The sequence below is a fragment of the Crinia signifera genome, chromosome 9, assembly GCF_055691185.1.
Source record: "Crinia signifera chromosome 9, ASM5569118v1, whole genome shotgun sequence".
Lineage (NCBI taxonomy): Eukaryota > Metazoa > Chordata > Amphibia > Anura > Myobatrachidae > Crinia > Crinia signifera.
In genome coordinates, this window is record NC_139225.1 from 112,217,754 (window position 1) to 112,231,221 (window position 13,468).

Below are 13,468 nucleotides of genomic sequence, written 5' to 3' on the forward strand. Positions count from 1 at the left end.
TTTGCACCTACTGCTCCATCACCCGTTGACTCGAAAATGATGACTAATGTTTGCTTTGATGTGGTGCTTTCATGAGATTAGCAGACTTGTATACTAGACTTGGGCTTCATCAGAAACCAGGAGTTAAACAGATACATACTGCACAGTACTGTAAGATAAATATTGTTAAATAAATAAATATATATATATATATATATATATATATATATATATAGGTGCTTTGTAATCCGCGGCACTTGGGATTTAGAAAAAATCAGACAAACAACTGCAGATATACGTTGACGTTTCAGACTTTATAGGCTTTTTTCAAAATAGCTATACCATATATACTCGAGTATAAGCCTACTTTTTCAGAACATTTTTTATGCTGAAAAAGCCCCCCTCGGCTTATACTCGAGTGAGGGTCCCCACTTGAGTCAATACGTTTTCCCAGTTTTTTGTTGTAAAATTAGGTGCCTCGGCTTATATTCGGGTCGACTTATACTCGAGTATATACGGTATATATATATATATATATATATATATACAGTACTGTGTAGTTATACAAGAGAATCACACTCTTATCCAGCAAAAACAGCAGTGGGGTGCCCAACAAAGGGAACGTGCAAATACATGTGCCCAAAAATAATCTGTATTCTCCGCACCAACAGGTAAGGAGTGTAGAGCACTCTCCAATATCACAAATCAGCCTTGTGTTACAGTACTGTATATATATATATATATATATATATATATATATATATATATATATATGCAATGAGGGTGGCGTTTGGTGGGGTGCTGGTGAATGGGTGGGTGGGGTGCTGGTGAATGGGTGGGTGGCGTTTGGTGGGGCACTGGTGAATCTGAGTCGCATAGCGCAAAGTTTGCAGCATTGGTTGATGCACTGTGGCTGCAAATGTCATTAGATTGATAGAGTTTGGGAGATGGGGTTGGGGAGGTAACAGCCTCTGTTTCCTAATGTTGATGCAGTACCGTAACTATAAATTTAGCTCCCCCCTGCCAAAAAAGTTTGTGGTCCCCTCTTTTAGTGAAACATGAAGATGGTGCAGACATTGCTGTGTGTAGAAAGATAAATAGTAATCTGTATAGGCAGCCACCTTGGGACACATGGGTGTGCTTAGAACTAGGAGTAACTCTTGGAGTGGGGACTGGAGCCAGCTTTGGAGCCCCCATAATCTGTGCCTCTGCAGCAGCCTAGCACAGCCTGTGTTCACATCCCAGGACACTGATTCCCCTGCTGCCACTGTAATCAGTAGCATACCCCTCCCCTGAAGATGCCAGCCTGTGTACCAAGCCCAAACCCCCACTGGAGAGATTACCTGAAAGGCTGGAAATCACTTGCTCCAGCCTGGAGAGGTTAAGCAAAATACTTTTTGTAGCCTTTTCCTCCTCCAATCGGCCTGCCCCCCTATCACTGGGGCACATGACACAAAGAAAAGGGCAGTGCTTTGTGCTTTGCTTGGAGATCGAGTCTCAGCTTCCCCTGCCACCCCGGGAGCAGGGGCTGAGCACAGGCTGACCAAATTTGTTGCCTGTGCTCTGTGGATAAAGCATTTTTGAATTTGGTCCCAGCAGGGAACTGACAGCCAATCAGGAGCATCTGCTCCTGATTGGCTGCCTGATAATGAGCATTGACATGTGCTGCCAGGCAAGTCGTGTGCCACCATTCTGTTTCTCCCTGCTGCAGCAGGTATTTTTCAGTGCTCCCATGACCCTATCAGCACTGGCTCCCTCAAGCTACGGCGGGGGCTGCCGCACCATTGTTACCCTACTAAGTGGATGCCTGTCTCTGCCATTTTGGTGGAGTGTTGAGGCAGAAGACAGATTTCCTGACATCTTTGTCACCATGGGGTCACCCAGACAGCTTATGGCGTTACAGGTGATAGGATGCTGCATCCTTGGATGCTACACAGATTATTAGTGCAAGAAAGAGGCTTCCTGTTGCATTGCCGTATTATTGCATTGTTGCTACTTCCAAACAAGCAGCAGCAATAGCGCCACACCTGAATTAGGCACATTGACCCAACTTCTAGAAATAAATGAATTTGACCTCTCTCCTTGTCTTCTTCCTTCAAATCCGTAGCTATGTTCCTCGGGTTTTGTCTCGTTTGTCATCATCAGACAGAAACAGCCCTGTAGACAGTGGCTTGTGATATAGGTCACAGTGGCCTTTCTCTACCTCTTTCATCCATGGGCATTCCAGGCGGAAATTGGATCTGACCACGTTACAGGGTGGAGTTGTTAAATGGCATATTGATTTCTCAGAGACAGACCTACAGTGTATAATCAAGTCATGTATACATCTGAACAGACAGCTAGTCTCTTCTTCTTATGCAGAAATGCATTTTCAATGATTTCACACTGTGTACTATACCCTGAAGTTAACATACATCACAGGAGCATCATCTGATTCAAATGTTCTTAACCTGACACTGACCTACTGCATTATGGGGCAGATGTATGAAGGGTTGTTATGGGGGAGAAGGTGTATCAGCGCACATTATGTGCACTGATACCGCTTCTCCCCCATGTATGAAGCAGCCAGCGTGCGGTACAGGACAGAGGCGCTATGCGCCCCTGTCCATATCGGCGCTGCTATCTAAATGATAGCAGGCCGAAAGTATGAACGGTCAGCATCGCTGACCGTTCCGCACGCTGCCGTTTTTGGCTTCGCCAGCATCAGGCTGGCGAAGCCCTATCTAAACAGCAGGGACAGCGCTGTCCCTGCTGTCAGCTGTCAGCCTCGCTAATGAGGCGAAGTAGGAAGTATTATAGCGGCGCGATAAGCGCTGCTATAATACATCTGCCCCTATGACCTTTATTCAGATCTGATCGCAGTACAAATTTTTTGGAATATGGGCAAAACCATGTGCACTGCAGGTGGGGTAGATGTAACGTGCAGAGAGAGTTAGATTTGTGTGAGTTATTTTGTTTCTGTGCAGGGTAAATACTGGCTGCATTATTTTTACACGGCAATTTAGATTTCAGTTTCAACACACCCCACCCAAATCTAAAGGGCCCTACATACGCAGAGATGTGTGCCAGATATACATAACGGGAGATTCAGCACAAGAGATTTCACTCTTGTGGCTCATTTCAGACAATGAGCCACATACAGAGAGATTTGTGTCAGAGATTCAAATTGGGAGATTCAGTGCGGGAGATTTCAAATCTGTCACGACTGTCACAGCCGCACATGCCATCAAACTGCACTGTGTATGTATATATGTATATATATATATATATATATATATATATATATATATATAGTTTAGAAGAACACAGCGGCTATATATATATATATATATATATATATGTATACACACATATATATATATATATACACACACACACACACACATATATATATATAGGGAAAGAAGGAGGTGGTATATATGTGGTATATATTGGTGGAGATATGAATGAGTGCGTGGGTCCCCCACCCCAGAATGGAGATATGGAAAGATATTACGTTGGTGGTATAGTGATATTCGCCCCCCAAACATTGGTGGCACAGTGGGAAAAAAATATATACTTACCTACTCCGGAGTCCAACATCACGGCCTCTCTGTGCCGCGGCATCATCAGGAGGGGCGGCGGTCTCCGGTAGTGTGACGTCATTGGCTCGGTGGTGGTTTCTGGCGGTGCCTGATGTCATCGGGATCAGCTTTGTGGTGTCCGGACTCCAGTGTCCACTGTCCTCTCAGGTGCAGCGGCGGCGTTCAGCGGGGTTTCAGCCGCTCAGAACAGCCCTGCTCATCTGCCCGTGGCCACACATGCAGGAGATGAGCAGGAGCTTTCTGAGCGACTGCTCTGAATTGTACAGCCCGTCCGTTCTGAATTCTTGGACAGATTCAGAACGGCGGGTGCGCGCATGTAAATCGCTGTGTGGGCTATATACACAGCGATTTACATGCATTTTTAGGCATTTTCAGAGCGATTTAGTAAAATTGCTCAGAAAATGCCTGAAAATTGTGCTGTGTGTGGGACCCATAACTCTCTCTGCACATGTTACATCTGCCCCACCTGCAGTGCACATGGTTTTGCCCATTTTCCAAACAAATTTGTACTGCGATCAGATTTGAATAAGGGCCTACAGTATATGTGGTCCTGTACCATTGCCCAGGATTTCTGGCTGGCTGATCACACCTAAATGTATAAAATCATGAAATGGGTGGGTGATAAAAACCCAAACAGAAAGTTCTCATACAGGTTGAGTCCACCAGCCTGGTAGTGCCTGTACGGGAAGCGCACAGGCAGCTAACATCTGGTGCCTCAACAAATTATTGTTATTATTATTTAAGCTCAATGCAATAGGCAAATCAATGCTGGTTTTGCCTATCAGTGCTATGGACAATTAGAACCACAACTATGTTCCCCACCACATAACTGAACCTGAGGGTGACAGTTAAGCACAATTTACATTTAAAAGTATTTTTTTATTTATCCATAAGAAACGTTTTGACTACGTTTTTGACTTGTTCAAGGGTACCTTTAAGGGTACCTTGAACAAATGCTGATATTCTAGGGCACCTGGTCAAGAAAGTTTGGGAACCACTGCTCTATGTTATATCTGGTGTATTCACACAGATAATACTCCTGAGCAGTTGGGGTGGGGGGGTTGTACAGTTGTACTGTATGTGACACTGCTCGCACTGTAGGGGGTATTTATCTCCTGTGCTGATTATCTCATTTGTGATAACGACCCCAAACACAGTGACTGGGGTCATTCGTGACCTTATTTGGGACATTTTAATGAATTTGTTAAATAGAACAACAGGGGGTATCTGCTGAGGTAACCTGATCCAGAGGCCACTGTATATGTAACTTGGCAATACTGTTGAATGTTAATGTATTGTAATATATCTGCATATTTCTTGGATGGTTTTTCAATGTTATAAATTATTGGCATATTTTTTATAATTAAATAAAAGTATATTTTTTATAATTATTGTACACTGCAGTGTGACCACAGCCATAGAAGTCTATGTAGTCAGCCTTGGAGCATACTTGCCTACCCTGTGGAAAGCTGCAGGAGAGTGCCCCCACAACCCTGAAGAGCAGGTGAATTCCCACATCTCACTCACTTCTTGGTGAAGCGGGCAGATTGATAATATATGGATATGTGGGAAAAACTGTGGCATCAAGAGGGACTTGCATAATGACGCACGCGCCCGGCCCTTCCTTAACAGAACAGCTGCATCTGAAAAGTATGTCTTGGAGAAATGCCGCCGCATCATCTGGTGCGCTTAACAGCACCAGTGGCCGCGTCACCAGACACCCCTTCCCTGGCAACCCCCCCCCCCCCCCCCGGAACGCCGCGGTGGCCTGCAGTTACCAGCAACCCCCACCCGCCTGGGGCGCTCCGGCACTGGGCCTATATCAAAACATGCAGCAAGTGTTAAGTATGTAGCCACATCGGGCCGAGATGTGGCTACATACTTAACATACTACTTAACATACATATTTAACTTAATTGGTTTCAATGGATTATTATCGCTATTATTATTATCTTTAAGTGTGTTGTTATAAACTTATTGCTGTAAATGAAAGGGTTATACTGCAGTTACTGTAGGACCCCGACAGTGAGAACATTGACAGTGGAATCCCAATGGATCACGCTGGTATGTATGGAGGTTAAACACTAGGAGAGGACGATCAGGGTTAGGCTGCAGGAGGGAGGGCTATGGGTAGGGGTAGGATTTAAGTATTTATTGTGATTTTGGCTATCGGAATGCCAATGTCCATATTCTTAGTTTGACCATCAGAATTCAAGCTGCTGGGATTTCATACCCATCCCATATCAGCCTACAGAGGTGATTCTGATGGACTCGGTAAGCTGTGAAGATTGCAGCATACCGAGTGCCAGAGAGGCCGTCCCACCGACTAGCCACCCCCTCCCGCCGATTCCTCTTGCAACCATGTGACTAGGACATATCCCCTCGCATGTCTCCACAGCAGAAGAAATCATTTGATGGTTGCTGACCATATAATGATTCCTCCTGGCTTCACAAATAAAAGTCAGTCTGAATTTACTTTTATTTATTTGTTTTATTTAGGTGTCTTATATAGCGCTGCAGATTCCGTTACAGGTTCTTATATAGCGCAGCAGATTCCGTTACAGTGTCTTATATAGCGCAGCAGATTCCATTGCACTTTACAATAGTAGACAGAGATAGAACAAACTGGGTAACAACAGACAGACTTGGAGGTAGGAGGGCCCTGCTGCAAGCTTACACTCTATAGGGATATAGGAGGGAAACACAAGGACAGGCATCAGTAATAGCATAGCAGTCCCACCAAGTTACAGGTCCAGAAGGGAAACTATATAATACATAAGTGCCTCAGAGGGTTATGTGTGTAGAACTGAAATATCATAGGCTTGCCTGAAGAGGTGTTTTCAGGGAACGCTTGAAAGTTTGGAGACTAGTGGAGAGTCTTATTGTGCGTGGAAGGGCATCCATAGGATGGGAGCAGCCCGATGACAGTCCTGTAATAGTGAATGGGAGCTAGTGATCCGTGCAGAAGAGACGCAGATCTTGCGCAGTTTTGCGTGTGCCTGCCCGAAGATGGGGCAGGTGGCTGATGTCCTATGATGTCATGCAGATCTGACCTAGGATTGCGGAGGCCCGGGCAGGGAACAGGGGATGCATGTCATCCATCACAAATTAAGGACCACATGTGATGGATCACATGCGACCCTGCCACCCAGTTAGGTCCCGGGTGCTTCGCGGGTATACGGCTGGGCATACAATGTTGTGAGAAATCACAATAGTGTATGCCCAGCTTTAGTAAATTTCCCCTCCAATCTTTTGTAATTGAGAAGTCACAATGGGGGTTATTCTAGTTCACTCTTTCTGACAAAATCCTTCTTAGATGGACAAAACCATGTGCACTGCAGGGGGGCAGATGTAACTTGTGCAGAGAGAGTTAGATTTGGGTGGGGTTTTACTTTAAAGTGAGATCTATATTGCAGCGTAAAAATAAAGTAGCCAGTATTTACCCTGCACAGAAACAAAATAACTCACCCAAATCTAATTCTCTCTGCACATTTTACATCTGCCCCCCCTGCAGTGCACATGGTTTTGTCCATCTAAGAAGGATTTTGTCAGAAAGAGTGAACTAGAATAACCCCCAATGCCATTTACACAGGATCAATTTGTTTTCCAAGCTTCTTATTAAACAGGTGTTACTGTGTCACCTGGGGAATAATCTTATCAGTATCCGACTGGGCTTGTGCTAATGCAGTTGTTTCATTCCCATGCAAAGCAATGTCGTTAACACAGCAGTATAGTGATCCCATATGAACACACAGAAACAGCACTGACCTCATTCAGCTCACGAAAGAGAGCACAGATGTAAAGATTGTGTTATGTGACGCACTGCAACATGTAGATTAGTACAAATAGTGACATTTAGCACAATCTGTTTCTTATATGTAATCCTACTCCTTTCCAAATTTCCCATAAAGAGAACATATCACCTAATTATTCATGTAAGGTTCACCCTGCGGGATCTGTTTAATTTGATAGGCTGAGAATGTAACGATATGTACCAAAATAGTGCATAGACTTGCATGAATAGACATTGTAAGGCATCGTTACAAATAAGACTTATTTTGAGCATGTATGGTCTTATTTAATAAAGCAGTGCAAGTCGAGTAATCCGTAACAACTGATGTGTTAAGTGTTTTCATTGCTCACTACACTGAAGTTCTAAAAGGGAAAATCTGATTGGATGCCATAGTTACAGCACTTAATTTCTTTTTACACCATGTTATTAAGTGAGCACCACTGTTTCCATACCTCCCAACATTTGATGGCCGTAAGGAGGGAAAGTGCTCGTGCCACAGGCCTGCGTCAAAATTTTAGTGGAAGGGGGCGTGGTCTGTACTCGCGGGTCATGCCCCATTTTTGCCACTGTGGGGGCATGCTCAGCAGCTCAGTGAGCTGCTGGCTATGCCCCCAGTCCCTCTGGCTGCAGCACCACAAGGTCATGCCCCATTTTTGCCACTGTGGGGGCATGCTCAGCAGCTCAGTGAGCTGCTGGCTATGCCCCCAGTCCCTCTGGCTGCAGCAATAGATGCTGTGCACATGCACTTGCACACAATGTCTATTAATAGGTGACAGGGGGGACTCCCAACTGCCCCCCCCCCCCCCCCCCTTACCGAGGGACAACGCTGGCCCCGGGTGAGATGCAGGAACATCCCAAAAAACAGGGATCTTCCTGCAAAAAGTGGGACAGTTGGGAGGTATGTGTTTATAATAATATAGCGTTCTTCTATTTCCAATATATTTGGCCTGGTAGGGAATGTATTGTTTGTTGACTTTATTTCTCCTCGTATGTCAGAAACACTTACAGTCACGGTACAGGTCCACTATACTTAAATCCATAAAAATGATATACGGTAGAAATCATGTTCCCTTCTGAGCGATATCTTTTACTTTCTTCCCTTAGTGTGTATGGGGCTTGAGGGCCTGATTCAGACCTGATCACACTACCGCAAACTTGCACAGCCAACAATCAGTTTAGCCTCCGCCCCACTCCATTAAAAATCTACAGTACCTTGCAAATGAATGTGTGCGCTGTGTGGATGGCTGCACATGCGTTGAGCAAAAATGTAGATCGCAGCAGCTCACCATGGAATTGCATTTAAACTGGTCACAATTCATCACAGCCGCCACGTAGCCCAGGACTTGCCCAACGGCAATGAATACGGGCACATCCAGCCTGCTACTGACATCACACACAATCCCCTAACAGACTTTGGCATGTCTGCGTTTTCCCTGACACTCCCAGCAGTTTTTTTTTTTTTTGGGGGGGGGGGGGGGTCACACCCAGAGTTTTTCGAACTAGGTAGATTTCATAATCACTGTCTGGTCTGTGTGCTACCATTGTTTATTGCAAGAATTAAACTTTCAGTGTCCGTGTCTGAGCTAGATCTGTTACAGGAGCACTGAAATATCCAGGACATTTCCATAAATATAGGATTGATACAGAAGTTCTATCTGGGATATGTATTTACTTATGCTACTAGAATGTAAATGTGTTAGTGTTGACCATATCAGCCAATTAGATTTCTAGCTATTACTTCTATATTACGTCATAGAAAATGATAGAATATGATTGGTTGCTCTGGGTGACACCACAACTTTTTAATTTTAATTTTTAGAAACTGTAGTTCAGGGTTGCCTACCCTCCCAGAATGGCCGGTAGGCTCCCGAAAATCGTGTTCCCCTCTAGGCCCCACGGAATGGTGGGCAAGCCTCCCACATTCAGCTGGCTTCCCCCCGCAGCCCCCTCCTCCACTGGTGAAATACAGTCCATCAGCCTAGAGCTATGTGCTGTTCTCACTTCTGTCTCGCTCCACTGGGCATGCACGAGATCTCCCATGGAGACGCCAGCCACTACACCCAGTGACATGGCAACCAAGGGTGGATTTAGAGATGAAGACAACAGTAATGGCCACCCTCTTTGCTAAGTTTATTATTGTCATTATTTTTTTTTTATTATTATTGTCATTGATTCGTCATGAGCCATCATTAAATGGTAGACAATTTAATATAAAAATTAAAAAGCCACTGATATTTTTTTAAATATTTATGCAAATTTACTAAGTAGGGCAGTTTAGAGGAGGAATATGTATATGTCCTACCTGTTTACAAGATGGCATATTATACGGTACAGTGGAAATATCTTGCAGTTGCTGGTACATTTCCCACTGACAGTACCAACAGTAGTGTGTCGCCCAATGGCACATTCCTCACGTGCCTAATGGGAAATTCACCCTTGATGGCAACATCAGCTCTCAGATGGTTACAAAGGTCAGTGCTGCTAGCCACTCATGCATTGCCCTTTCCGTTCCATACACACACACACACACATACACACACACACACACACACACACACACACACACACATATATATCATAATTCTGCATAATACGTAGATGCTTTTTGAATACTTTTTCCTCTGAAGTGAATTTGGCTACCGCTGCTCTCTCGTGCTATGAAACCAAAATTTTTTAACCTTTCTCCTAAACTGCCAGCACTGAGAGATTAAATTGATACAATTATTTATACCATAAATGAGTAATTTGTCATGGTTATCTAAACTTTACATGCAAAGTCTAGGGCCAACACTATAAAATATATTATTCTGTTATGTAGCGTATTGACAGTGCAGATAAATTTTCCTTGCTGTATTTGGAAGACAAGAAAAAAAAATCTTATTATGAAATAAATTAACTTTTTCTTCTTTTTTTTTTTTTGCTAGAAATATCTGAACAAACACCACCCAAATTTACATTTTCTATTACTTACCTGATAAGTAGTATAGGATTATGTTAAGGTGACCATACACGCTCCGATGTGGCGGGTCCATTTTGTACTTTGAGGTGCTCCCACGGCATCTCATCGTACAGTACAAAAAGTATGTGCTGCACATACTTTTTGTACATGCTTTTCATCGCATTGCATTGCATTGCATGCACAACGCATGCACCACGCATGCAATGAGTGCTATTTAAGCACAAAACGGACACCCGCAACGGAGCGTGTATGGGCACCTTTAGAATGATGATATATTTAGTTCCCTTTTTTATGAAATGATTTATTTTCATAATATTTATTTATTTACAGTTTCTTATATAGCGCAGAAGATTCCGTTGCACTTTACAATTGGAAATAGTGATAAAACAAACTGGGTAGAAACAAACCGATAGAGGTCGGAGGGCCCTGCTCAAAAGCTTACAATCTATAGGGATAATAGGAGGGATTTATAAGGATAGGATTCCATAGCATGGCAGTCCCACCAGATTACAAGACAGTCCTGATGGGATGCAATTAGATATGAATGCTGCTGGAGGTTGTGTGGGGTTTCCTGAATATGACAGGCTTGCCTGAAGAGGTGAGTTTTCAGGGAACGCTTGAAAGTTTGGAGGCTAGAGGAGAGTCTTAATGTGCATGAAAGGGCATTCCATAGGGTGGGTGCTGCCTGACAAAAATCCTGCAAGTGTAAGTGGGAGCAAGTAATGAGTGTGGATGAGTGACACAGATCTTGTGCAGAGCGGAGAGGTCTGGTTGAGATATATTGATGATAGGAAAAAGATACAAAATACCTACTGTACGTTGGACGAAGTCACCTTATGCTTTTTTTAAATAATAATCTATATATATATATATATATAGTACAGAGGAAGACCGCACTCGCACACATCTAGTGCAACTTGGGGTGCCTTATAAAGAGTGTATATTTTTAGGTATACACCCAAATATAGTCCAGGGTTCCCACACACTTGTGTAGGATATAGGGCACTCGCCGAAATTAAGAGTGTTAAACTCAATAATTTATCATCAAAGGCATTGATTTATTCCACAGAAAAGGTGCTTCATATGCTCCAACGTTTCGGTCCGTGCCTTGGACCTTTGTCAAGGAGCTTGTTATGAAGAAAAGAGCCAGCGTGGTTAAAGGTGGAAGGAACCTCCAGGATGGAGGTGTCTCCGAAACACTGCCATCTGTTGGCAGCAAGTGAAGCTACATCTCTTTCTCTCTCACACATGCACAAACACAGAGGCAATCACAAGGTAGCTGACTAGCTTTCGAAGCATTTGCTTCGAGCGGGCTTACTAGTGTGTTAATAAAGTACAAGAATTCCCCAATAACTCAATTACAATTTTAGGATGTATCAAAAGAGTGTGAAAAATAGTAGATGAATAAGAATTAATACCCAGTACAGTATATATTTCTTACAAAACAAAAAATACTATTCAAATTCTAGGATGTAATAAAACAGTGTACAAAATAGTAAATAAATAACATTTAATAGCCACAGTGTATATTTATTACAAAGCAAACACTCCTATTAAGAAGCGTCACTCTGGGACTGATTTCACACAAAAGGGGCTTTATTGTCAATGGCATTTTGGGTAAAAAGCTGTCTTTTTAGTGCTAGTTGAGTATACTATCTCTGTTTTTTTTTTTTTTTTTACTTCATTTAAATGTTACATTACACATTGCATCAATGTAAAATAACAGAAGGACTTGAACTTTAACCTCACAAATCTTTTATCCTCTTTAAATGATTGGGCTTTATTGCTTACTGAAAAGACGTCTTTAAATATGAAAGGCGTGATGAAGGGGTTAAAAAACTGTTTCAGGCAGCGAGATGCCAAAGGATATACGATCAGGTAACAATATAAGTAATTACAGTGTTCTTTGTTTTTAGATTCGGATTATGATTTGGATATCGATGATGTTCCATTTAATAAGCAGATGCGAAACCAGCAGGATCAGAACGGCAGAGAGATCACCCACCTCCAGTCTGGAAGTGACAGCATAAAGACTGTGTCAGCCAAACTTCTCCTCCTCCTCACTATCACCTTGTTAGGACTTGTCTCAGTGATCTAATTCTCGGCTCTTAACCCCTAACTATCACAGTAGCTGCATAAGGATCTTTCCTGAATTTTACAACTTGTAACATTTTCCAGCCCATTGTAAAGTCTTCTCAGAGAAAACAAATTTTGTATAGCAAATATTAATGTATTAATAAAGAACATTTCTTTATTCACATACTTTATTTACACATGTTTTGTATTGTTATCAAATAATTTTGTTAATTGTTCATTATTATGCACATGAATAGGAGTGGAATTCTAAAGATACATTTTTTTAAACTTCAAAAATGATTGCACTATTTATTTTCAGGTCTGTACTAAGCCTTGGAGACAGATAAAGTGGATAGAAATGCAGTACCAATGAATCAATTTCTAACTGGAGTGTTGCATGCTGTTTTTGAAAATGACAGTTATGAGCTGGATGGTTGGTACTTTATTTCTCACCTCTGTGCCACTGTCCAAGGCTTTGTACATAGGCCCCTCTGCACAATTAAATAGTAGAAAAAGGTGCCCATATCAGGGGCAAATGCAGGATTTTCAGAAGGGGGTTTCCAGAGGGGCGGAGCAAAGCACGGAGATGGACACTTAGGTGACCCAGTATAGGCCGGGTCAGTTAAAGTATTATAGCAGTGTAGACCCCTGGGCATAGCAATATATTGGGGCCCCTACCGATCCTCCAGTAGTAGGGGTGGGAGAAGCTTTGATGTCCCGTGGGTGGTAGGGGGTATTATATCAACCGCTCAGCATGTAGGGCCTAGATCAGTTATTTCCACTAATTACCCCTTTACTGCACAGATGATGGGAGATGGGGTCGGAGAAGGGGGCATTGGGCTGAATGAAGGGGCCCTGACTACATAACTTCCAGGGTGGTAGAGGATGTTTAATACGCAGAGGAGGGGTGTATATTATTCATAATTTTCTGGTGGGAGGACAGCTTGCTTGACTGCAGATATCTCCAGTTCCCAGAAATAGATTTCTTAGATTTGAATGGAATTAAAAACTAGAGAATCCCACCTACCAAATGGTATTGGGGACTAGGGGATCAGAGTTCAGGAGGCAGAGCAATCT

At 43.0% G+C, this 13,468-nt stretch overlaps 1 protein-coding gene across 1 annotated transcript in view; it reads left to right on the top strand.

Annotated features, from left to right (window-relative positions):
* The window catches only part of GPC3 (glypican 3), a 495,953-nt gene extending 483,371 nt beyond the window's left edge, over positions 1–12,582 (top strand). Inside the window, exon 8 of the mRNA XM_083159530.1 lies at positions 12,232–12,582. Within this exon, the coding sequence (XP_083015656.1) occupies positions 12,232–12,413 (182 nt within the window). The 3' untranslated portion in view covers positions 12,414–12,582. The remainder of the gene's footprint in view (positions 1–12,231) is intronic.
* Positions 12,583–13,468: the final 886 nt, after the last annotated feature.